At 37.3% G+C, this 27,058-nt stretch overlaps 1 protein-coding gene across 1 annotated transcript in view; it reads right to left on the minus strand.

Annotated features, from left to right (window-relative positions):
• UNC13C (unc-13 homolog C) overlaps positions 1–27,058 on the minus strand; it is a 460,865-nt gene that overhangs the window by 173,286 nt on the left and 260,521 nt on the right. Inside the window, exon 16 of the mRNA XM_087821385.1 lies at positions 23,444–23,572. Within this exon, the coding sequence (XP_087677511.1) occupies positions 23,444–23,572 (129 nt within the window). The remainder of the gene's footprint in view (positions 1–23,443; positions 23,573–27,058) is intronic.

Genomic DNA, 27,058 nt, shown 5'->3' on the forward strand with positions numbered 1-27,058 from the left:
TCAGACCATGTTTAATTTAGATCATTAGCAAGTTTAACACCTTTGATTCAGCTACTTCAAAGAAATGTGTTTTTTACCATTCATCTTCCCCCCCCCCACAATTAATCTTTAATGCCACTGTCAAAGATGCCTATTCACCCATGAATTTTACAGATATATAGGAAGTCACTTAAATTTTGGCCATAAATGTGAGAGGTTTGAGGAGGTTTGGCAGAATGAGGCTGGCGTCTGGATTCTCTAATGAGCTTGATCACAGACTTAATGAGTAGCCCTTAGTATTCTGGCCGTGCCATGGATAAGTCTGAGTTTAGTTTCATCGCAGGTAAAGTTGTGCTATCTTTGCCTTTTTGGGAAACTAGGGCAGTCTATATTCTGATTGCCATGATTTATTGTTTAATGGACTTTTTAAATCCACAGCAAAAGTGTACCTTTGCCTTCATGGGACAGCAGGGGCAGAGTCTATATTCCAGTTGCCATGACTTGTTGTGTAACTGGCTTTTTAAATCCATAGCAAAAGTGCCTTGGGACAATGTAAATTGCAATTTATATAGAGAATCTAAATGAAGCATACTGAGGAGTGAAATAAATTTGAGATAATTTTTTGAAGCTGCCACTGACTAGTGTTTTTCTGAGTCTGGTCCATGGGTCATCTACCTCAGAATCCCCTGGGTTACTTATTAGCAATGCATTTGATTTTAGAGTCCCTGTTGCAGAGTTAATCAGGATATGGAAGTATGGCCTGGGTGTCGGAGCCTACACATACAGCTCTGCTCTTCTGAAATCCTCACATTCATGGGAATAACTTAACTTGTCATTAAGTCAGGTAAAAATGGCCCTCATTTTTTTTTTTTTTTTTTAGGAAGAAGAGTTATACAGTTCCTCCTGGATGCCAATATCAACTATGGCTTTTATAGATTTTGTATTGTCCTGATAACAAAAGACTCCTGTTTCCCTTTTACATCTGTGAAATTTCAGACTACATACAGCTCCTTAATTTTAATACACCCACAATGGCCCCTTCACCATCTTAAGTTTCCAAGGAAACTCAGAGAAGTCACACCATTTGGCTGAGAAATTAATTCTCAGTGAGTATGATCTGAGAGAATTACATAGGGATTCTTTGGAAGGCCTGATATCTCTCCAGTATTTAGGTTTATTCTACAATAAGATACAATTTATTGAAAGGAATACATTTGAACCGTTACCCTTTTTGCAGTTTATAAAGCTTGGTGCAATTTAATCGCAGAGCTGAGTTTTGCAATGTTTCAGGCCTAGTATGGAATGCAGTTTTTACACAAGTTAGTTCTCAGTCGTAATCCTCTCACAGCTCCTGAAGATTCCTATCTTTGAATTGCCAGCATTAAAGTAGTTAGACGTGGGAACAATACAAGTGTCACAGCAGTTGAGAGCATCCTCATGATGGCCCCTGAATTGGAAAAACTGACCTTCCCTAGCCATTTGGCCTGCTGCCTCTGCCAATTTAAAAGTAATATTGAGATGGTCGGCAAGACAGTCACACGGCATCGTGACAGCGAATGTCTGACAGACACAGGTTGTGGCCTCCTGGTGAAGCTTCCCAGTGAGCAGCAAGAGGTAAAGATTTCCAAGGCAGAGTGGGATACAGATCGGTGGAAAAATGACAATTATGTCAGTGAGAGACAGAAGCCCAGGAGGGACAGGAAGAGCAGGGTCAGGTGAGCTCACAAAAGTACTGGGGTACGGGTGTAACAACTAACTCACTGGGCAATACCTGTGGCTGGAGTAGCGATCATTTTCAGTGTAATTTTCTGTCTCGTTGCAATTTGTCATAGGACAGCATCAAAGGAAGGTAAAGGAAACTCAAGGGGCTTTTTACCAATTCTCTGGTACAAGACACTCTCGCCGGGACACGAGATGGAGGAGGGCGGTTCCTGGAGAAGGCAACCACTTTGGCTAAGGGATATGCATGGATCTCGCAGTGCCATAGGCGAGAAGAACACGGCACAGAAGCTACAGAAGGGGTCTTCTGGGGAGGATGAGCTTTTCTACAGAATGGAGTGCTGTGAAGCCTGCACCTCAGCAGCAGGGACTGCTAATCAGACTCGGTGCTGAAGAGACAGGTGCAGAAAGTGAACCATGACACAGCCACCGAGGGAACCCTATCTTCAGGCTACCTGAGGATTGTGTTTAAAAATGCTGGCTCAGCAGCATCGCTGATAAAATACATATTTTTCTCCTAAAATAAATAAAAGGCTAAAATACATTGTGGCAGAAGCTGGATGGCTCTTTACCAAATCTGTTTCTGCTTTTCCTGGAGTCCAGAGTAGACTACTGTGGAGGGCTAAAGGTGAATGCAAATTCTTGGATAACCCTTCCAATAAGAGGTATGCCTTCCCTTGAACATGGGTGTCTTAGGCCAATAGAATATGGCAGAAATGATGTCTCTTTTTAGGCTGACGTTTTAAGAAGCTGGCAAGTCCCAATGTCTGTCTCTTGCACCAGTCACCCTTAGAATCCAGCCACTAGCAGTGAGGACATCCAGGTGGCCCTGTGGAGGGATCCATGTGGTGAAGAACCTACAAGTCTTCTGATTTCTCTAAAGTCTCCTTGAAGCCCTTTAGCTTCTGCCCACCACCACTCCATCCCCAATCACTGTCACGTGTTTATCACACAGCAATACATAAACAAAAAACTGTATTTCCTAGAGTCCTTTGCAGTAAGTTGTGAAAATGGGACTGAGTTCTAGCCAATAGAATGCAAGACGTGCTATAGCCTATAAACCTTCCACGTACAATCCTCCATGTTCTTTTCCTTCTATCACTTTGCTATACAAAAGTGCAGCCACTTCAGTACCACATTTAAGATGCAAGAGTCACAAGGCAGAAGGAACCCAGTTCTCTTATATCACTGCTTGGAGGACTCAATAGCCGCTTGTGGATGACGGTGCCATATTCCTCCAGCTCACTTGATTTCAATGGATCTCTGGCGAGTAATTCCAGCTATGTGGCCCGGGTCCCACATTAAGCACCAGCTGCAACCTCTCTCTCCTTTGCTGCCTGGGGCTTTTTATAAAGTCATAGAAGGGCATTCTGTCACATCCAGCTGTGGCCCAGAGTATGGAGGAATCAACGGCTCAGCCTCCCTGGATTAGTTTCCTAGGGCTGTTGTACCAATCTACCACAGACTTGGTGGCTTAGAACAACAGAAATTTATTCTCTCAGAGTTCTGGAGCTGAGAAGTCAAAAATCAAGGTGTTGGCTGGCTTCATTCTTTCTGGAAGCTCTGGGAGACTTTCTTCCTGCCTCTCTCCTAGCATCCGATGGCTGAGGGCAACCCTGATATCCTTCAGTTTGTGGATGCAAACTCCAACCTCTGCTCCTATAATCACATGACCTTCTTCTGTGTGTCTTCTTTTCTGTCTCTTACAAGAACGTGTATCATTGGATTTAGGGCTGACTCTCACCTCTAGATACTTACCTTAATTATATCTACACAGGTCTTTATTCCATATAAAGTCACATTCTGAAGTTCTGGGTGGACATGCCTTATGGAGAGGTACCTGCCACACTTCTTATTCTCCATTGGGTCAATTCAGAGGTTTATTTTATGTTTTCCCAGCAGGTTCCCAAAGGAACAGCGCCTCAGTTGACCACAGAGATAACCAGCTCATGGTAGCACCTTTATTACTTTTCTGTCTTTCTCGTCTCATTTCCCTTTATATTCAACTTCTCTTTCCTGGGATCATATCTCAAATAAACTGCCTACAAATTCTCTTTTAGGCTCTGCTTCCAGAGAGCCCAAACTACAGCAGAAAGAGCCACTTCCGTATCAGGAACATCTAGTTGTACAGATTTTACATGAGTGAGAGTAAAACTTTTCACTAATATTTGAGGTAAGTTTGTTTTAGAAGCTAGTTTGATCTGTAATAACACATATCTATTGCTATTTATAAAATTTAAACTTTCCATGAGCTTTTTCATCTGTGTTTCAGGTGTCATCCACATTTTCTTTTTGTTTCTGTTATTTTCTCAAAATCCTTTCTGTTCTCAAAAGAATCTGGAAACACTGTGAATGACCCTTACATTTTCTCCTCTTAGACATTATAATATGTTCTAGGAACATGATTTTATATAGTTTATTCTTGAAATTGACATAGATAATTTCTCTCCAATACTTAAGTTCCTACAAGTACAGTCATCCATGGAAAACATATATAATTTCTTTGAAAGGAAGCAGATACTACTGGATACTACACTATAGCAATTTGAAGTATACTCAGTGTCTATTTTCAATGGATTAAGAATTCTCTTATAAATAAAAATAATATAGTTTCTCACTCCAATTAGAAAAGATCTAAGGTAATGAAGGGGTTAGATGGAGGGAATAAAATGCTGTGATTTTTAAAAGGAGAAATTTTGCTGCTAATCAGGTACATGTTTTCTATTGCTTTGTAACAGATAATTTTAGCAGCTTTAAACAGCACACATTTATTGTCTCACAGTTTCCATGGGTCTGGAGTCCAGGCATGGAATACTTGGGTAATCTGCTCGGTGTCCCACAGGCTGTAATCAGGTGCTGATCAGGGCTGGGATCTCATCTGAGGCTCGGGATCCTCATGTAAGCTCATGTGGTTGGCAAAATTCATTTCCTTGGATCTGTATAACTCATGGAAGCTTGATTTTCAAGGCCAGTGAGACAATCTCCTTGACCTCAGAAAATGCCCACGCTTCCTTTTCGAGGACTCACTTGATTAGGTCAGGCCGAGCCAGTGTAATCTCTCTTTTCATTAATTCAAAGTCAAACTAATTAGGGACCTTAATTGCATCTGTAAAACCCTTTTGCCTTTAACACATAGCAATCTATTAGAAGGTTTTGGTTTTGTTTTAGATTTATAGTATTTGCCGTATTCTACTGGCTGGAAGCAAGTCACAGGTTTTGTCCTCACTTAAGGAAAATACATTATACTAGAGCACGACTCATTGAGAGTTATCTTAGAATTCTGCTAACCACTGAAGGGTGAAAGTTATTTCAGTACTTTATTCAGGAGGGAAATGATCAAACTTGTCTTCTGAATGGTAGACTAGATAAGCTAAATAAACATCACAGTGACACAACCGTGACACTGAATAAAATGTTGTCATTTGTAAAATATACAGGCATTTTGGAAAACAGGTTGGCATTTTATAGTGGAGTCAATTATGCACATATTTTAACTCTCTGTAATTCTACATATAGGCATATGTCCTAGAGAAATTCTTACATTTATTCACCAGGAGACATATATAGAAATGTTTAGAGAAATATTCTTTACAGTAGCCACACTTCCTCAAACTGGAAATGACCCAACTCTCTAACATCTGTAGAATATACAAATAACTTGTGATTTATTTACATAATGGGAAACGAATGGTCAACTCTGTAGTGGATACAGTGGTGCTCTGGTCAGATTCCCTCTTTAGGGTCTAGTGCCAATCCCTTTGCTCTGGTGATTTTGGCTGCTGAAGGGGATAGTTTTGCTCTTCACTGGGAATTTGCCTTAGAGGCAAGGACCTGACTCCCCCAGGGTTACTCCTTCTAGGAGGCAGCATCAGTGACCAGCTTATTCTAATACTGAAGCTCAGTAGCTTTGCCTCAACTGGGGACAGCTCTGAAGAGTCATCCCAGCTCCGGACCTTTCCAGAGGAGTGGCTGAGGTCTCAGATATAACCATACTGCAAGTCAGCTTCTCCCTCTGCCCAATCCTGCCTTGCCCACTTCCTTACAGGTGTATCTCTCCAGAGCTGTGCTATCTAATACAATAGCCCACTAGCTACAGGTGGATATTTAAACATACTTAAACTAAATTAATAAGTACTCAATACTCATATGTGGCTAGTGGCTATGGCTACTATAGTAGCAGTGTAGATCTAGAATGCTTTCATCATTCCATAAAGTCCTATTGGACAGCACTGCTTTACAGCACTCAGGTGAAACTTCTGTATGCAATTCACTTCAGAATCTGTTTCCAGGGAACCCAAGCTAAAGCCAACTGTTACATGCACCAATACATATGATTCTCAAAGGCATAATGCTGAGGAAAAAGATCATGACACAGAAGAATATATTCAGTATGATTCTATTTGTATCAATTTAAAAACAAGTAAAATTATATACTAACTAATTTAGAGAAATATCTGTAAGTCTATAATGAAAAGCAAGGGGATCATTAATATAAGCTTCATGGGGAACCAGATACTATCAGGGTGACATCCTTTTAGATCTGAGTTATAAGTACTTAGGTGTTCATCTTACTGTTTTTTTTAAAATATAAATGTTCACTACTTTTTATTTAGGATTTAGATATTTTTCAAAATAAAAACAATTTTTTTTTAAAGTATGTCTTCATTGATTTTAGAGACAGGAAGAGAGAGGGGGGAGGGAGAGAAAGAGACAAAGGGAGAGAGAGAGAGAGAGAGTCATCATTGACCAGCTGCCCCCTGCACGCCCCCGACTAGGGATCGAGCCCGAAACTCAGGCATGTGTCCTGACTGGCAATCGAACTGCAATCTCCTGGATCCTAGGTCGATGCTCAACCGCTGAGTCATGACTGGTTGGGCTCTTTTTACATTGATTGCTAACAGAGAGTAAGATAGAACCCATTGATATGACAAATTACCATTATTAAGGAGTCTTTTACTTTAAACAAAGCTATAGTAAATCTACAGACAAATCCTGAGAATCCAAAAATTTTTACACATGGAAATAAGATTAAAGACATCAAACAGAATTGTAAGACCTATAATTTAATTATATCACATTAAAATTTCTATAAGCTGTCTTCTCCACAATAGACTAGATAGACCAGTGAACTAAGAATTGCTGATAAGCCTCAGACCAGTCAAAAATGTTTTGAAATAAGTTGGGTATGTCTATTTAACTAGGAAGCTTAATAGGGTGCCATGTTAATGGCAAGAACAGGAGATGAGTAATGCATGTGTTTAACCAGACCTAAGACCTTCTATTCTATCCATTTCCTTCAAATGTTTGACAATCATTCCAAATTTTAAGAAAAATAATGATTAGGAAAATTTTACATTTTTAATGAAAATTGATATTTTAACTTTTAAACTTATGTCAGTGTTTTATTTTTCAAATTTTAGATTTCTCATACCTATGAGAAATTTAGATGTTTATACTTTATCCAGAAACAGTACTAAGATGAGAGACTCCTACTACAGGCCAAAAGCCAGTAGACTTTGGGATGCTGACTTCGTATCTGAAATCTATACAGAAACATGACAAGATGTCAGCTTAGAAATCAGGATGACCAACTAGAAAACACCAAATTCCTGTTTTGCCAAAAGTAGACTGAAAGTCAAGGCGCAGTGAGGAAATTTGCAAAGAATTAGCGCTGAGGTCCTACAGATGTCATGATGTCATATGACTGTCAGATTGTTCAGGGTTGTTTATCGAGTTTAAAAGATGAAAGGAGCCTTAAAGATGTCAAGTCCTATTTTTCTCTAGGCTTAATGATAAGTTAGCAAACTCCACCTGTATGCCTAAATGCCTATATTTCACTATAAGATATTTATTGATTTTATGTAGTGAACTAAATTGCTTGAGAGTCATTAAGGTTCCAAAATTTATGTCTGACTTAGCAAATACAGATAGTTGCTAGGGCCTTGCTTTTCTAAAATTGACTATTTCTCAGTGTTTAACAGCCATGCTAACCATAGTCAGTAAACAGATTGGATCAGCTAACTTCCATCACTTACTGAATAGGTGCTGCAAGCCACATACATTTTCTTTGTGGTTTTTTTTTGCTTTAATCTGTGTTTAGAGAGAGGGAGAACTAATTAATGTGGCACTACGCAAATACTAAGTGGCATAATACATCAGTGATAACAACACAGAAAACCTCAACAACTGATAGTAGGTATGACCAATGAGCTCAGAAGAAACAAAATTTGCCTATTATTTCTGATCAGCCCTAAAAACACAAGGACAGAACATAGCCAATAGTAACTGAGACTCTCTGACTAACCCAGAGAATCCAATAAAACCAACTCTCATTTTTCTTAAAAAGGATAAGAAATGGTAAAATGCATAACTACAACAACAAAGACAGGTCCTCATCTCCTTTTGTTCTCTTTATCTCCTCTCTTAGGCATGTGAATTGACAAATCTGAGTGCTACTTTTTATCATTGTTTACCCATTAGTAAAATAATAAATCAGTAAATTGTTATAAACAAAAAGAAAATAGAAAAAGGTAATCTAAGGATCTTTCCAACTAGATAACTTATCTGCAAATAACCAAAAGGAGGCTACACTTTATACTCTATCTTAAATTTTACAGATGATAGCTCCCATCTAGAATTTCTTCCTTGATTTACCAATTCACTGCATAAACATAAAATTTGTGGTGCATTTAAAAAATTGTATTGCTTCTTATTAATGCCTGACTCATTACTTATGGGTTTAGTATTGCACAGGGAACAGTGATGTAAATAGTCAATTACCAATTTAGTTGTAAATGTGGCTGTTACCGTAGATTGCAATTAGCAAGTAAAGAAAGAAAAAGGCTTCAGAAAAGGCAATATTTTGTTGAAGGAGGAAAATTTCCAAATTAATCCTATGCCAAATAATTGCAGTCCAAAACTACCAACATTAAAATAAAAATGTAATACTCTATCATGGTGGATGTCAGCATTCAAAATTCAACTTTACTCTGGCTAACAATCCTTTAATGCACAAAATCTAGTTCTGTAAATTACTTGTGGATACAAAAATACAAAGACGTTCAATTTTATCAATTGTGGTGACTAGACAAAATTTATTATTTTTTCTTCATTTGTAGCACTAGGAAGTTCTTTTAGGGTATATTTGAACCAATCACTCCTTCATGGGAGATACGATTCTAATGGTTCTTCCTTTATGGACCAACTATAGTGAAATAAATCTACAGTTGTTTAACACAGTAATGCTATACTGATTTATTCATTCTCTGGATTTTATGAAATAAACTCTTCAGCCTTAATAATAATCAAAAGGATAATACTAAAAGCAATACTTAACAAGTGTGTACTCTGTTTCAGTTACTAAAACAGGAGCTTTGTAGCATATCATAGACACTTACCACAATTACTTATTTAATTATTGACCTTGATCTATTATGTGTAACAGTAGGCCAAATCTCCCTTGCTGAATGAATCATCTGCATTTAGTGCAAATTCTAGGCATAGAGAAGGTACTCATTAAGTAGTTATTAAGAAAAAAATAAACATGAATTTGGTGTTACATCACCATATTGTGGTGCAGGGAGAGAAACCGAAGCTAAGAGAAGATAAATACTAACTGATTAGGTTACACTGCTTATTCACTGTTTAAACCCCATTTTGTCAGAAGTGAAAAGACAAAGCACCAAGAGTCACTTCAGAGAAGAGATATTATTAATTTGATTATAGAAAGGAGATCTGATATTTAAGAAGCTATCAAAAGAAAGGGATGGGTTAAGAGAAAACATGTCTAGATTCCCACAATAGCACAGAGGCCATTTCTTAGGTCTGCAAACAATCCATTCTATAGATGACACTGTTCTTAAATGTAATGAAGTGGTGCCCCAGGGCCACTTTTAGCTTACGAGGAGTCCACCAATATAAGGCAAGGTGTCGTGGTGAGAAACTCTTAATAATCACTGAAGTACAGGGCTGGGACTAGGTTAAGACAAGTAAGATGCCATTAACATAAAATTTAAGGGCCAACCCCACACTTGCACAATTCAGGGTGTCTTATCCTAGTGGGCCCTGGTTCTTGCCCAGCTGCAGTGTTGTGGCACAGCATGAATTTTAATAGCTGCTTTGAGTTCCAGAGCTGTGTTTTCAAATATGCCAAGCCAAATGTGGCTAGTGAAATTTAAATAAAATTTGCTTCCTCAGTTGTTCTAGCCACAATAGCTATAATTTGTTGAATCATTTTCATTTTTACTCTAGAAACTTTTAAATACTGTATTTATATTGAATTGATTGGTCATATCAGTATTCGCTGAGCAGATACCATGTACAAGGCACTGTGTTTAGGTGAGGAAGGAAGAAAAGGGATTCTCAGATATGAATGAGCCTCAGTCTTTTCTCTAAAGGGCCTGTGGTGTAACAGGTGAACTAAGAATTGCAAAAAATAACAATAGGAAGTAGAAAAACTTTCCAAATAGCAGTTTAAAGTGGAGAGAAATTATTTACTGTTAGATCTGTCAAGAATTTTTTAAAGGTGGTATTTAAATTGAGCCTTTAGGGAGAGGTAGGGTTAGGAAATATGAATATAGTAGCAGGAGAGCTATATAAAAGAGATAAAAAGAGATATATATATAAAGAGATAAGACAAGAGGAAAATGTGAGCCATGTATGGGGAGGAACTCGGGCTTGCTTGGAATCGAAGGTGTGTGGGAGTTGTCATACTTTTTTATGTTTTGTTGGTACCTTGTGTTCTGATAATTTTTAAGAAAATGTTTTAATATAAATAGATGATATAAATAGATTTAAATTAATAACTTTCATGTCATTAACAGATGATCTTAGGCATAATTAAATGTCATGAATTGTAAGGTCACTAGTAGCTCCCAAGGTCTGATGATATACGACCAGTTTTCCTTTGAGAAGATAGCAGTGTTAGATCCCAATAATTCCTGATGTAACTGGGTTTTGGGAATGGTGTCCTTCTTTGTTTTATGGGAACACTAATGCCTTGCAGCCCTTAGATGACTGAATGTATTATATGCATATAATCAAGAGCTGGTATGCTTTACAGAGAGATCAGCCATTTTTCAGGAAAGAAAATGTGGATTTTCTGTAAAGTACCTTTGAAATCTCAAGCATATTGCCACAGTGAAATACCATCTGTTTTCAAGATGGTGTTTAATAGAAATATCACTGAGAGATTTCTTCCTCTCGTCAATGTCAGACATGTTTCTTCTAGCAAGCTGGAATTACAATTACTGCCAGTAGCCTGGGTCAAACAGTCATTTTCAAGACAATTAAGAGATAATATAATGCTAGCACACAAACCTCATAGAACCAAGATATCAAAAACAAAAAAAAAAAACTATAGTTACTAGTATGGATGTGTCTGTGTGTGTGTGTGCACATTAATTAAATGTAATAAAATGTTTTCAGACAAGAATGATTTTTATCCCATGGATCTGACTTTGAGCTGGAAAATGAATCTCAGACAAAATACAAATCAGGATTAAAATCCACATCTGTAAAGCCATAAGGGAAATCTGGAAGGGCTAAACATAAGTACTCTAAGCCGCCAGCTTCCTTATTGCGTTTTGCCATGTTATAAAATAAAATCTGTTGTATAGCAGGTAAAAAATACATCAACCAAATTATATATAGATGAATCATCAGTCATAAATTCTAAATAATAGAATAATCACGACAAAAAGATGCTTTTAAAATAAAAATAAGGTCTTTGTATCTGATGGAGAGATGCTTGATTTTAAAGGGAGCCATTAATAAAAATAGAAAATAAATTAACACACGTAGGCATTGTCTCAAATTGCTTTTATTCTATGGAACAACTAAACAGATTCTCCTAGAACACTTTTACTTAAAGTGTTGCAAAGGTCAGAAATGTTGACATAATTCTAACTCTCTTTAAAATGTGAAATTGAAACTGATATATTTTTTTATTTCCTTATAAAAGCCTATGAAATTTTTACAACTGAGTAAGTTGTGCAGTTCAACAACTGCACCTTCTGGCAGACATAGAGTAACTGAAGAAGTTCTAAAGAATGTTTCTCCAATGTTCACAAAGACAGGGCTGCTTCTAGGGATCAAGTATTCGGGGGCACAGCACGAGTGGGGAGCCTAGGAAATCTATCACATGAGAACTGACCAGAAAGACTCAGACTCCTCTATTATAAAGCTTAAGTCTCCCAGGACACATAGTTGGCATACAAAAATTGTAAATCAACTGGACTTCCATGCTATCCCAAATTCTTAAGTAATACAAAGGACATCTAGCAAATATAAAAAACAAATTTGTGCAAATAAAAAGAAAGACTATTTCAGTGTAGAATCTGTGGGCAGGAACAAGAGACTCACCCTTCCCCAAGGAACTATGAAGATAATGAAAGACTTCCAGGGAATGTGGTGACTGAGCCCCTGAAGGTCAGCTGGCCAGAGGGGAAGAATGCAGACAAAACAGTCCCAGCAACGTCACTGCATCCAGTGACATCAAGAGCAGAGTGGAGACAGGAAAGGACTGAGAGGACCATTGAAAAAGCCCAGGTTCTGGCGGGTTCTGCAGCTCTGCAGATCTGACAGGGACTAGTTTAACTCGCTGGATGGAGTCTCCTCTGCTGGGCCAGAGGAAAGGCTGTCACAATTAGAAAGACTGTGGAGTTGCACCATCTCAGTGGCTAGCTTTTGTGCAATTCATTGATAACTACTGTTCCAAAGACAGTCCTAGAGTCAGCATCAAGTACGGAAATGCAGTAGCCTGCCTAGTGGTTATGACCCAGTTGGACTGTTCTTATGTCCAGCCAAAAGTCCTTCTCTCATGCTACAACTAGACTCCTTCACGGTTTTCTAGTTCACGCACTCATGATCAGTGAGAATCAATCACTGGATAACTGTGTTGCCAGCACTTTCTAGATGCAAATTGTGTTGAATAAGGTCCATTAAATCATTTAATGAGGAACACAAGAAGTACCATCAGTGCCATAGTACACTGCTAGTGCTCCAAGGTGAACCTGAGATAGGATACCTCTTTTCCATAAAGATCTGAGACTTTTTATTTACATTCATATGAGTTTGTTCCCATAAAAAAATGAATAAACTAAATTCTTCCTGTCCCTCACTCAAAGTACAGACTGTCATCAGCTCAATCAAATTGAAAAGTGTCTGCCACTCAAAAGATAAGAGGAACTGAATTTAAATATGAACAAAATGGCATTAAGCCCCTGTAGGCTCCCTACCCTGAAGAAAAATAAACATAGAATTGCCCCCCTCCCCCCAAATACCGAAAAGGAAGGGCTTTTCTGGAGGCTGATGCCTTCCCGTCTCATAGCAGCTCTGCATGTAATTACTTACAAATAAAACACAATTTTTATCTCAAAAAACTGAACTGTTTTCCCACAATTTAATTTTTCTTTTATTTCAGGTCAGTTTTGTGCGTAACACTTGAGTAGCCCCCCTATTCACCTGGGTCCAGAACATCGCATAATAGAAAACATGTCATGGTTTGTAATCTTTAAATATCAAGTACATGTATTTAATTTTCTCTCGTGGATCCTATTTTGTTTTCTTTCATACTGTATCAGTTAAGCAAAAAGCTCGTTTTCTCACATTTTTGTTCTTCAGGGGTATATAAAGGTCAACCTGGAGTTTCTAATCAACATTAAATGACAAGAACATCTATACTGAGCTGACCTAACTTGAGTCCAAATGAAAAAAACACGAATTTTTAATTTGCTTTTACACAAATGTACAATTCTTGTTGGAATTTTCTCTTGTGACTTTCTCTTACCTTCTACACACACCTACAGTTGTTCAGAATCCCCAAACTGCAACCCATTATTGAAGAGATAAGACTTTAATCTTTCCATATACATTATTCTTACTCAACATACACTGGGGACCTAGAGCAAATTGTTGTAAATAAATTATTTTAGCAAGCACATGCCAAGTTCTATTACAAAATATAACTCATCCAGATTACCCAAATAGCTGTTCTTTTAGCTATTCTTTTTGCTTCTAGTCTCACCCCTCCGATTAATTCTCTGTTGTGCAGCCAGACCCATCTTTATAAAACACAAATCCCATCATGCCAGGCTTCTATTTAAAATTCTCAGTGGCTTTACATTTCCTTCAGAATAAATTCAAACTCTTTAACTTGGCTTACAAAACATGTGCTTTCCTCTTCAGTCTTATCTACCACCAGTGAGAGGAAACTATCTGTAGCCCCTACTACTTTTGCTATTATTGATATCAAATTATCTGGGACACCTCGCCCTTTATTAAGCTTCCTGATCAGCTCAGTGCTGTGGTTGGTCTGTCACAGTTGTTCCAGCCCTGTTCTGAGAGGGATCAAACCCTCATATGCGTATCTCTGAGGTTTTGTGATAAGTGTAACACTCCTTCATTTGTAATACCCTTTGGCCTTTCGTCCCTCACCATGCCCCCTCCTTCTTTTTCCTAATATCCCCTGCATGCTTAACTCCTACTTATCCTGTACATCTTCTTAGAAGTCACTTCTTCCCGAAAGCCTTCCTTGATCCCTTACCAGAGGGCATTAACTGAGTCTCCTATGTGCTCTGCCCACCTTTCCTCTCTCAGAGCCCTTTCCACACTGCACTGTAATCACCCCTTTACTTGCCTGAGTTATGCAGTAGGTCAGTGATTTTCAAACACGAGTGTGCAGCAGAGTCACCTTTAGGGCTTGCTAAAACACAATTGCTAGACCCTCCCCTCAGAGTTTCTGATTCAGTAACACCTGGGGGGTGAGGGGAGCCTCAGATGTGCATTTCTTGCAAGTTCCCAGATGATGTTGCTGCACTCTGTGGCTTCCCTTTGTGAGCTCCGTAGTAGAAAACAAACTTGGAAAGCAAGGCTTTGCCATTCCCTCCAGCATCCTGAGCATATAGCCCAACGCCTTACGTGCAATAGGCAATACACAAGTACTTACTGCACAGATCGGCAAATTTGGGGGCCTTAAAATCACCCTACTTGTGGAGATAATAGTGTGGTAAAGCAAGTTTATCCTTCATTCTTCCCTGGCTCAGTACCGATTATATTTCCTAGTATTTCAACTACTACATTTTCACACAATCAAATATTGAACATTTCAATTGATTATGAAAATAATCTGGATTGCATACTGATTAAATACAGAATCCCCTCAGCACCACCCCTGCCTCTTTTTAGCAAATAGAGTCAGATGTCTTCAGGGAGCACCATAATTAGCTTCCTGAGGACTACATGGCTTTTGATGATAGTCGAGGAAAAACAAACATTATTTTTTTTTAAAAAGGAAGAATGTATTTTATTAGAAAATGCTATTACAAGAACAAGTGGAATTGGTATATTTTGGTATATTAACCACAGAATAGTCTACTAAAAGAATGAAAGCATTTTTTTGTCTGTTAGCTTGTATTCCCACCCCCCACCTGCTTTCTCAGTAATTTTCTAAGTCACTTTCTCCTAAAAAGTTTACATCTGCAATTTAGCTATTTTTATAGCTTTAGAGGCTTGAAGTATTTTTTTTAAATATAGGAGCTTGATAAAACCTCTTAATTTCTTCTTTGTCATTTAAAAAATATGTATTAGTGTACAAAAGCTATGTGAAAATATGTAGTACTAACAATTTACTCTTTTTTTTTTTTTTTTTAAGATTTCAGGTTAATGAGGTTAAAATGAGAAAAAAAACAAACATTTTATTCCTAAAGCTGAGCTTGACAACTATTTTCAAATTTAATATTTTGTGATAACAACTTATAAACAGACCTGTTACATACTGTAAGAAAACAAGAATCTTTACACAGTTCTCTAGGCTATATTTCAGAAAGAAAAGGGAAACAAAGCAACAACGTTATTGGTTGATTTAATTCTATACTATAATTTATACTTAGTTTTTATTTCTAAACTTGCAGGAAAACATTCTTCAAAACAATTTTTTCATCACATTTTACATTAAAATAAATAATTACTTTTAATGAATAAGTATTAATATTTATTTGTTCTAGAGTTTTATCCTGAAAGGCAGGCTTCTTGTTTGTCAACAAAATGTTCTCAGGGAAAGTAGGCCAGGGGAGCCGTCTTTGTGCTCTCTGGCCTCAGTCCTGCTCACCAGTATCTCAGAAAGCAGCTTATACACTTGTCTGGAGCCCAGTGTTTACAGCTGTCACCCAGGGGACACCTCCAGATCACCTAGTCTGAAGGCCAGCAGGACTTATTAGTGTGATTCCACAGGACTGTATATTATTTGCATATTTTAAAAGCTTCTGCCTGTAGGTCCGGCTTCCAATCAGCCTGAAACTAGTTGCTGAGTGAGAGTCCCACCTTCGGAGCACTGACAGGTTTTGTCACACACTCAACAACCGGGAAATACTGAAAATAAAATAGGCTGCTTGAAAAATCACAGATGTTTGAGAGACAATCAAGAGCTCTCTAGGTTTGACAGACAACTCAGGTAGCATATGGTTCATCTTCTACATGAGGATACCCCTTCAAGACATTTGATCTGAACAGACATTTTCCAAAGATGACAAAAACATGGCCAACAGGTACTTGAAAAGATGCTCAATATCACTAATCATCAGGGAAATGCAAATCACAACCACAGTGAGATATCACCTCATACCTGTCAGGATGGCTATTATACAAAAGACAAGAATAAGTATTGGTGCCCGGCCAGGCGTGGCTCAGCGGTTAAGCATCGACCTAGGATCCAGGCGATCGGGGTTCGATTCGATTCCCGGTCAGGGCACATGCCCGGGTTGCAGGCTCGATCAATGACTCTCTCATCATTGATGTTTCTATCTCTCTCTCTCCCTCTCCTTTCCTCTCTCTGAAATCAATAAAGATATATTAAAAAAAAAAAAGAATAAGTATTGGTAAGGCTGTAGAGAAAGGGAACTCCTGTGCAATGTTGGTGGGGATGTGAATTGGTGTAGCTACTATTTAAAAAAACATACGGAGGTTTTTCAGATACAACAATGGAACCACCATGTGATTCAGCAATTCTACTTCTGAGTATTTATTTGAAAAAATCTAAAACACTGATTAAAAAGATATATGCATCTCTATGTTCACTGCAACATTATTTACAATAGCCAAGATATGAAAGCAACCTAAGTGTCCATCAGTAGATGAATAGAGGAGGTGTAGTGCATATATACAATGGATTACTCATCAGTCATGAAAAGGAATGAAATCCTAGCATTTGAGACAATAATAGATGGACCTGGAGGATATTATGTTAAGTGAAACAAGTCAGAGAAAGACAAATACCATAAGATTTCATTTATATGTGGAATCTAAAATAAATAAATAAATAAATAAACAAACTAGGAAAAAACTCATAGATACAGAGAACAACATAGATGAGAGGGGAGTTGGAGTAATGGGTGGAAAAGGTGAAGGGACTAAGAAGTAAAAGTTGTCAGTTATAAGAATAGTCATAGGAAGTAAAGTACAACATAGGGAATGTAATCAATAATATTGTAATAACTATATGGTGTCAGATGGATACTTAGACTTATTAGGGTGATTATTTTGTAAGATATATAAATGTTTAATCACTCTGTTGTACATCTGAAACTAACATAATATTGTATGTTAACTGTAACTGAAAAAAAACTTTTAAAAAGGATGTTTTTATATCAAAGTTCCATTAAGTAAGCATTTATTGATTTCTACCACTGCATATGAGGCACACTGTTTTGTGCTGTAAATTCAATAGTAAGACAAATAGCGTCTCTGCTCTCATTAAATTCAGTGTTCACTATGGGAATCACACAAGTAAAAGGGGATTTTAACATGTGAAAAAAATAGAAGGTGCTTTGACCACATGATACAAGATGGAAAGTTTGTATCATTTCCCATAGAAATGGAACAGTAGAGGAAAGGAGGGCATCTTGCTGCTCTTTAAGAGCACAGCCTGGAAGTTGCACGCTTCTCTTCTATCACAAACATATTCATTGCACTCTTATGTGTAAAAGTGAGACATTGGAGTTGATATGCAAATTGTGGTATAATAATGTGATAGGTAGCTATACAAAAATTAATAAACTGTACCAAAGTGCATCAGCATAGGTTCTCAAAAAGGAATATTCAGCATTAAAAATTTCAGGCCTACCAAATAACATTTAGGCAGTCTGGTTCTGGAGTTAGCACATGTAACCATACCACTGTAGTCCTTGTTTATATGATGTAGTATATGAGAGATTGACGGAGATACAGACAGTACCACAAATGGAAAATAGACATATATAATAAATGTACACAAAAATGAACCAGAAAGTTAATACTGGGAGGGAAACAAAGAGACTCTCAGCAAAAATATGTAATTTTCCATGGATGGATGGAGGGATGGATGGATGGATGGATGAGAAAATGGATGGATGGATGGATGGATGGATGGATGGATGGATGGATGGATGGATGGATAGATAGGTTAGAAGATGGATGGATGGATGGATGGATGGATGGATGGATGGATGGATGGATGGATGGATGGATGGATGGATGGATGAGAAAATGGATGGATGGATGAGAAAATGGATGGATGGATGGATGGATGGATGGATGGATGGATGGATGGATGGATGGATGGATGGATGGACAAACAGACAGACAGACTGATATTCAGTGCTATTAATGCTAGGCACTAGTGTAGGTTCTGAGGACATCTTAGGTAACAAATTAGTCTTTAAAAAAAATAAAAATAAAACAAATATACTTGAGATTTGTTTTGTTTTGTCCTTTCCTGGAAGGTTATCTATATAAAAAGGAAATCTGTGATCTGAAGGTTGTTTTAGGAACATGGAATAACACCAAGGGAAATTAGTTGGGTAATGATCTTAATTAACAGCGGTTATTACCAGGCTAAGCTAGAACACATCCATTTCATTAAGTCTGCACAAAGAGACCCTCTATTTGTGGGATGGGTAGGAAAGAGCTTTATTTTTTAAAGCTCTAAAAAATACAAATTTTAAATAGAAAAATAGATCATTTTGATCATATTAAAATTGAGAATCTCTTATAAATGTATGCCGTGGCAAAGATAAAGAAAGATGACATGTTGCAAGAAATCTCTGTCACGTCAAAAGCTGACAAAGAACTAAGAAATGCCAGAATATTAACCAGAAAAAACAACCGAATAGATTTTTTAAAAATTGGTGTAAGAAAAGGCAATTTATTAAACACTTACTCAAAAAGCTAAGAAGCTTACAAGAAGAATTTTAGAACTCACTATTAATTAGCAAAATATAACTATAACAACACTGGTCTAGTTTATAGTTTGATTGCTTAACTGTCTTTATGCGAGAGGTCCGTCATGCATGTCCACTTTGCCACATCTGAAGGTAAATGCTGCTCCATGAGCGTGCAGCCAGCCTCTAGAGACCACATTCCCATCTTGTTCTTCTGACTGTGATTATTTTGACTTCCTGTCAAATGCAATTTTCATTTGAATTCCAAGCACTGTTTTCATCTAGCTCTTCAAAATCCCTTTGGAGAAAGTATGCTTCCCTATTTAAATAATCAGAATTATACTGTGTCTAACAACCCTGGAATTCTTATTTTTTGGTTTGAGGCCTTACATCATCTAGAGAAAACTCAGATAAAACAGAAGTAGCATGAATATTAAAAAAAAATGTCCTAATGAAGAAAGTGAGACATGAAGAGGCTAACGAAACTAATAAGTAGTAGAGCTGGAATTTACACTCAAGGGTGTTGATATCAGAGATCAAGTTTTAGACCACAGGCTCGGAGGTGGAGTTGTTCAAGGAGACTACATAACTAAGTAACATAATGCTGTTTTTATAAAATTTGTTTATTATTATTTTACCAACCCTATTCTGCGTCAGGCACAGCATTGGCCAGTGAGGCTACAAAGCTGAAACTTACAGACTTCTGGGAAAGATGGGCTAAACAGATATTATATTATGTGCCTAATAAATTCAGCATGGTAAGTGCACTGGTGGTGACATATCAGGGTATTATGAACACTGAGAGCAGGAACACCTAATTCAGGAAGGAGAGGTCCTAATGGCTAGAGTTAGCCATGAGGGGCCTGGAGGAGGTGAAGCAACCTTGGGCAGCTAAAGACAATGCAGACAAAGGTATCAGCAAGTTTAGTGAGCTGAGTCATAAAATGTAAGGTGGAAATGAGGTTGAGATGAAAAAAGATTGTCAGAGCTCAGATCTTGGAGGGCTTTTGAAAACTGGCAAGGAGTCTGGGCTTAGTCCCATGAATGAATGGAGTTACATCTATATAACTCTATAAATAGGACAGTCACATAAACATAAATATATAGTAAACAGATAGTTCAGGTGGCTGGTTGGAAATCGATGTAAAGGCCTATTAGCCAAAATAAGCCAAGTTGTTCTGTGGTAACAAGTCTCCACATCTCAGTGAGTTAATGTGATAATAGATTATTTCTTAAATATCCAAAGACTAGAACTGGCTGGCTAGCCCTCCTCCATCTGGGAGCTATACCATCTGGAATGTGTGTCTTTCCAGGTTACTGAAGCAGAAGAGAGCTGGAAGATGCTGCAAGATGTTTTTACAAGTTGGGACTAGCTGAGGCTTTCATCAACTCCTCCCGCACCTCATCGCCCAGGACCCTGCAACATGACCCAGTACAACTGCAAGAGGCTTTAGGAAAGCACGGAGAGTCTACCACAGAATAGAGTACTTCTTTCAGTCTTGTTTATAATCAGCCAAATATACCTTACTCTTATTGTTTGAGGAAAATTATTGTTTATTCATTTGTTCACTTGACTGAATAAGTGCTTTTTGAGCATCTGCTGTGATCTGGGCACTGTCATAGCACCAGGGGTACTGTGTTGTTCATGTTACTCTCCTGTGGGTAAGCTCTTTTTTGGCTCTCCACTCACAGGGTGATATGTGCAAAAGATAGAATAATAGAGTAAGTGGGGTGGAAGGTGTAATATGGGCCAGATTCTGTGTCTTATAGGCCATTGTAAGGACTTCACATTTGACTAAAATGAAGGGACTTTAGAACATTCTTTGCAAAAGAGTGACATGGTCTGATATACTTTTTAAAAGGATCATTCTTGCTGCTCTGTTGAGAACAGACATAAGGTAGTAAGTGGAAGCACTGAGATGTGCTGGGAAGTTATGTAGTAATCCAAGTGAGAGATGATGGTGGCTCAGACCAGGGTGGAAGCAGGGAGCTGGTGAAAAGTGGACAGATTTTGGATGTATTGTGCAGATATTTAATTTTGTGAAGGTATTTAATTTTTAAGATATTATCATCAGAATCTGAGGGCAATTCCAATATGTGGTGTGAGGAAAAAAAGGCCTTCGTTTAAGCTCCCAGGGGAATGAAGTTGCAGTCAACTGAGGGGAGATAAGCCTTAAACATTAAAATTGTTGAGATGGTTTCAGAAGGGAACTAGTATTAGTTTCCTAAACTCTTCAGATCCAATGGGTGTCCCTTTAGAATTTCAAATAACATTTACGGAAAAGTCTTTTTCTTAGATTTAAAGCTTCGCTCCAAACATTCCCTACAACTGACAACATTTCATATAAAGTCTATTGAGCTTTCTACCTATAAAGAAAACAAATTGGTTAGCAAATTTTATCTTTTTTGAAAGCCAAGTCAGCAAATATTATGCTATGTAAGATTCATTTCGATGTAGCAATTTATTTACTCTTTATTAGGGGAATGTTTGCTTTATGGGAACTCCCTATATTTTTATATCTCTTATATAAATAAAATTGATTATTAATTATTATTATATTAGAAAGACACTAAATAAAGTAGGCACTGTACCTTGATTTGATTTATCCACTGGTGTGAATTAGCAGAATAAAGTCATATTTAAGTTAGATTTAAAAATATATTTTTTTTATTGAGTTTTAGAGAGAGAGAAAGTGAGAGGGAGAGAGAGAAACATCAATGTGAGAGAGAAACATCCATGGGCTGCCTCCTGCATGCCGCCTACCAGGTATTGAGCCCACAACTCAGGCATGTGCCCTGACTGGGAATTGAACCAGCAACCTTTTGGTGCACAGGACAAACCCCAAACAACTGAGCCACACCAGCCAGGGCTTAGGTTGGATTTTGATGAAGGTAGAGAATGGGAGAAGAACATTATAGGCATTTAGAACAGGATACATAAATGCATGGATGTAAAGAGGATGGTCAATTCATGGAAATAATAGATTTCAGGGCCCATGATAGGGATCAATTCAGGTTTGAGGTTACAAGGAATAGGAAATTGGGGCTGGTAAGGTCTGGTAAGACTGATTATGAAGCTATGTATGGGTAACTTATATAGCATAGTAAAAGTTTCAGTTTTATATTTTAGGTAAAATAAAGACAATGATGTAAAAATGTAGAAGAAAAATTGAAAAATCCTTGTGGGAGGAAGATGGAGAGTAAAAAACAGATGAAGGGAAGCCACTAGAAAGCTACCCAACAGAAGAGTATAAGTGAGAGACAATGTATTCCCTAGAAATCTCAGAGAACCAAGTTGCTAAACTAGCGCTCATCTAGCACGAATGACAAGCTAAAGTTATGAACAATTATGTGGTTATATATTGCTTTGTTTATACAATGACAAACATCAGCTTTCATTTTTTTCTCCTGTTGGGCTAAGGAATCAGTGACCCCAGAAATATTTAATAGCATAAGAAACCTAGCTTGAAACCTAGCTTGAAAGAGTCCCACTCACCTTCATCCAACATATGCTTTCTAGAATCTGCCCCAATTAATCAGGGAGTTCACAGGTTGTACAGTTCTCAATACCTAGTGGAAACACTGCATTCTTCAGGGAAGCAGGCAATAGATACATGTTAAAAAGCCATCCCCTACCACCAGCTTTATAGAAGTAATGTACAAGTCATAGCATGACTAGAAAATCTCAATGCAACCTAAAGATGAATTATATATAAAAAGGGAGTGGTATAGGAAATAATATAACCAACAGACAATTAATATCCAGAATATGTTTTAGAATTTTCTACATAATACTAAGTAAAATACAAGCAGGCGAAGAGAAAAATCAGCAACAGATTAATAGGCAATTCACAGAAAATAAAACTGAAGTGTTCATTGAGCATATGTGAAAAAATGTTCAAACACCAATGTTAAAATAGTGTTCATCTCTGAAGAGGAGGAGAGGGGAATGAAATTTGAAAGATGTGAAAAAGAGTGGCATTTCATGTGTAACATTTAATACCTTTAAACAATAAAAAGAGCAGCTATTGCTAAATGTTAACATTTGGTAATCTAAGTGGTAAATATATGCATGTTTGATTTACTTTCTGTATTTCCTTCTGTATTTTTGAAGTAGTTCTTAATAATAAATTTATATAATATATACAACAATTTCCCCATTCCATTCTATAAAAATTTCTCTATCACTTTTATGAGGAAAAGTGTGAATTAAGGGGAAAATACAGGAGCAGGAGTTAGAATCCTAAATCTAATCCCAAATCTGCTACTTGACCACTGTGTGACCCCGAGCAAACCACTTAATTCTTCTAAAACTGACTTCTCACCTGAGAAACTTGAACAGTAATATCCACCTTTACTACATAAAGTCACTGTAAGGAGTGAATTATTTCATGTATACAGAACTGATGTGCAAATGTAAAGAAAAAAAATATATGAACATTCTCAAAACCTCCAGGTAAGGTGAAATTAAATGAACATACTTTCCTCTTTACTGTCATTCTGAACTTATGAAAACAGACATTAGAAATAGAAAGACACACATCTCTTCTTACCGGGTCTATTAGCTGGGAATAGAGTTCATAACAATTGTCAAAAATATACTTGTACGTAGAATCCAGGCAAGCTCTGACACAGTCCTTTACCACCATGCTGGCCTTTGGGGGGCTTTGCAGTTCCAGAACCTGGCAGACAAATTATTTTCTTAAATTGAAAAATAGAACATTGCTATCCAGTATAACAACTCAAACAATTTTAATAAATGCTTTTAGTTGATTTTTCTATGTTCAGAAAAAATACCGTCTTAGAAATGTCTTAAATGTGTAAGTATCCACTTTAACTTTCTAATGTGACAGCTCAGCAAAAATATTCATAGTTGTAAATATTCAAATAGAAACACTTAAAGTGATCAATCACATCATTCATTTATTCGTTTATGTCACTCAATCATTCAACAAATATATGCCAGACAACGGTTATACTGCAACGAACAACAGGAAAAAAAAGTCCCTTTCATTATGGAGCTAAATTCTAGTAGATAATAAACAAAATAAATCAGTAAAATAGATTACATGATGATGCATATTGAAAAGAAAAAACAGAAAAGAGAGGATAGGAGGTATTTCAGCGGAATAGAATTAATAGAGGACAATAGTAACATGAACTCAGAAGTAAGAGGATGGGGCCAGGGAAAAGCTACATACATACCATTATGAAAACCTTCACTTTGAGCAAGGTGGAAAGAAATTGGACTGTTTGAGTAGGAGAGCAAAATGACCTTACTTAAGTATCTTTTAAAAGGTTCCCTTACGCTGCCTTAAGGTGGGCTATAGAAAAAGAAAAAAGACCAGTGATGTGAATAGTGCCATATCCAGTCAAGACAGTGCTTGGACTATAGCGGTAAACTAGGAGGTGGCTGTTATATGAAATCATGTTTGGGTTAATTTTGGAAGGAAGAGCAGGATGTGTTGACATTGTATGATTGATTTGCTGACACTGTATGATTGAGGAGTCAGGACCCCAAGGCTTTAGCCTGAGTAATAACTGGCACAATGGTGGCGGCCTAATTTAGATGGGCAAGGCTGTACTTGGGGGACCAGGAGCTCAGTTTCAGACAGGTTAAGATTGAGAAGGTTGCTAGGATACAAATAGATTTCAAGGAGACATCTGGATAAATGAGTCTAGAGTAGTGGAGATTTCTGGGATAGAGACGGAAACTGTTAGCTTAGAGAAGGATTTAAAGAAACAGGACTAGATGAACACGGTTAGACAAGAGAGAGGTCCAAGAAATAAACCCTGGGTAATTCTAGCCCTCTGACATCAGGCAAATGAGAGAGAACAAAGCAGTGAATGCCACACAAAAATCAGTGAAGACTGAAATAGAGCAGCCAATGAGATAGAGGGGAAAGCTAAGTAAGAGAATGAGAGAGAACAAAGCAGGGAATGCCACACAAAAATCAGGGAAGACTGAAATAGAGCAGCCAATGAGATAGAGGGGAAAGCTAAGTAAGAGAAAATCTAGAAAATAAAGAGTTGATGAGACATATTAAGTGATACTGAACACTGTAAAATGACGATCAAAATTTGACCAGTAGATTCACCAAAATGATGGTCATTGTTGATTTTGACAAGATCATTTTTGGTGAAGTGAAGGGGTGAAAGTCTGATTAAGTGAGCTAAAAAAATAAGGGTGAATTTGAAAATCTAATACTGTTAAAATTTTGATTCTCTCCAGATTGATTTATAGATTCAGTGCAATCCCAATAAAAATTCCAACAAGAGCTAACATCACCTAAATAATTCTGAAAAAGAAGAAAAAAGGTGGAGGACTCACACGATCTGATTTAAAGATTTGCTATATGGCTACAGTCGTCAAGACAGTAAAATAATGTTGAAAGTATAGATAAGTGAACAATATACATAGTCCAGAAATAAACCCAAATAAATACAGACAATTGATATTTTTTATAATGATACAAATAGAATTCAATGGATAAAAGGTAATCTTTTAGATAAAAGGTTGTTAGAACTATTGAACATGCATATGCAAAAAAAATTAATCTTGACCCATACCTCACAGCTTATTAAAAATAACTCTCAAAATGGAAGACAGAACTAAATACAAAAGGTAGAATGAAACTTTCAGAAGAAACATAGGAAAATCCTTTTGTGGCTTTGGTTTGAGCAGGAGCACTATTTGTAACTAGAAAAATTGATAAAGCAGACTTGGTCAAAATTAAAAACTTTTGCTGTTAGAAAATGAAAAGACAAAGAACAGAGAGGAAGAAAACATCAGCAAATAAAATGCCTGGCAAAAGACTTGTATCTATAGTATATAAAGAATTCTTAATATTCAAGATTAAGAAAAAAAGCCTAATGAAAACTGGACAAAATATTTCAACAGACAGTCCATAAAAGAAACTCAGATGGCATATCAGACCAAGAACAGATAATCAACAATATTAATTGAAAAAATTAAGGCCACAATAAGATATTTCAATCCTATTAGAATGGCTATAAAAGAAAAGAAATCAAAACCATGGAAAATACCAAAAGCCAAGGACTTCACCAGCAGATGTAGAGCAACCAGGACTGGGATTCTCATACAGTGCTGCTGGGAATGCAGGACCACACAAGTGCTTTGAAAAACAATTTAACATTTCTTGTAAAGATAAACGTACATTTACCAAATGATCCAGGAACCCCACTCTTGGGTATTTACCCTAGGAAAGTGAACATGTGTTTACACTAAAAATATATACATGAATATTTTTAACAGTTTTATTTGTTATTACTCCAAACTAGAAACAACTCAATGCCTGTAGTGCACACAAAACAAAGAATTACTACTCAGCAAAGAAAGAAACTGTTGATACTCGCAACAAGACAGCCGAATAGCCAATGTCTTATCATTTCATTTATAGATGTTCTGGAGAAGGCAAAATCATAGGGGGACATCAACAGATCATGGTCACCAGGGGATGGAGAGGGGTCGGCTATGAAGGAGCAGCACAAGGGGGTTCTGGAGGCTTACAGAACTGTTCTGTATCTTTGACGGTAGGGGTGGTTACACAACCACACATTTGTCAAAATGAATCGACCTGTACAACGAAAAGAATGAATTTTATGGTCTGTAGTGAGGGGGAAAAAGATAATGGGAGGAGGACACTTGTTCCAAGGATAATGGGAGAAAAGAAATTGGAAAGAAAAGGTAAAGAGGACTATTTTGAGGAGTTTTGTTTTTAAAGGTAAAGAGAACTTAGGGTAGTAGCTGTAGAACAGAATGGATTCAACATCTTTAAGACTGGAGATCAATGGCTTATTATGCAGCAGAGGGGAAATTTGATAATTCAGGCGCGTGAAGAGGAGTGCTGAACCGATGTCTTAGTGCTCAAGGGAGGGTAGGATCAGTTGTGCAAGTGGAAGAGATGGCCTTTTCTAGAACAGGCAGCTAATCGATAGTAATAAAAAAGGAGGAAGAATATATGGACAAAGACACAGGTAAGCAGGTAGATGGGGTGGGAGGCAGGAGCCTGGGGTCGGAGCTTGAGGAAGCTTCCAGTCTTTGTTCCTGTTTTTTCAGTGAAATAGAAAACAAGGTTACCCGCTGGTGCTGAGGGTGAGGCAGGAGGAATTGCACGTTTGAGGAGATTTTGTTTTCTAAACACTGC

Source organism: Miniopterus natalensis, chromosome 1 (assembly GCF_054644295.1).
Source record: "Miniopterus natalensis isolate mMinNat1 chromosome 1, mMinNat1.hap1, whole genome shotgun sequence".
Taxonomy (NCBI): domain Eukaryota; kingdom Metazoa; phylum Chordata; class Mammalia; order Chiroptera; family Miniopteridae; genus Miniopterus; species Miniopterus natalensis.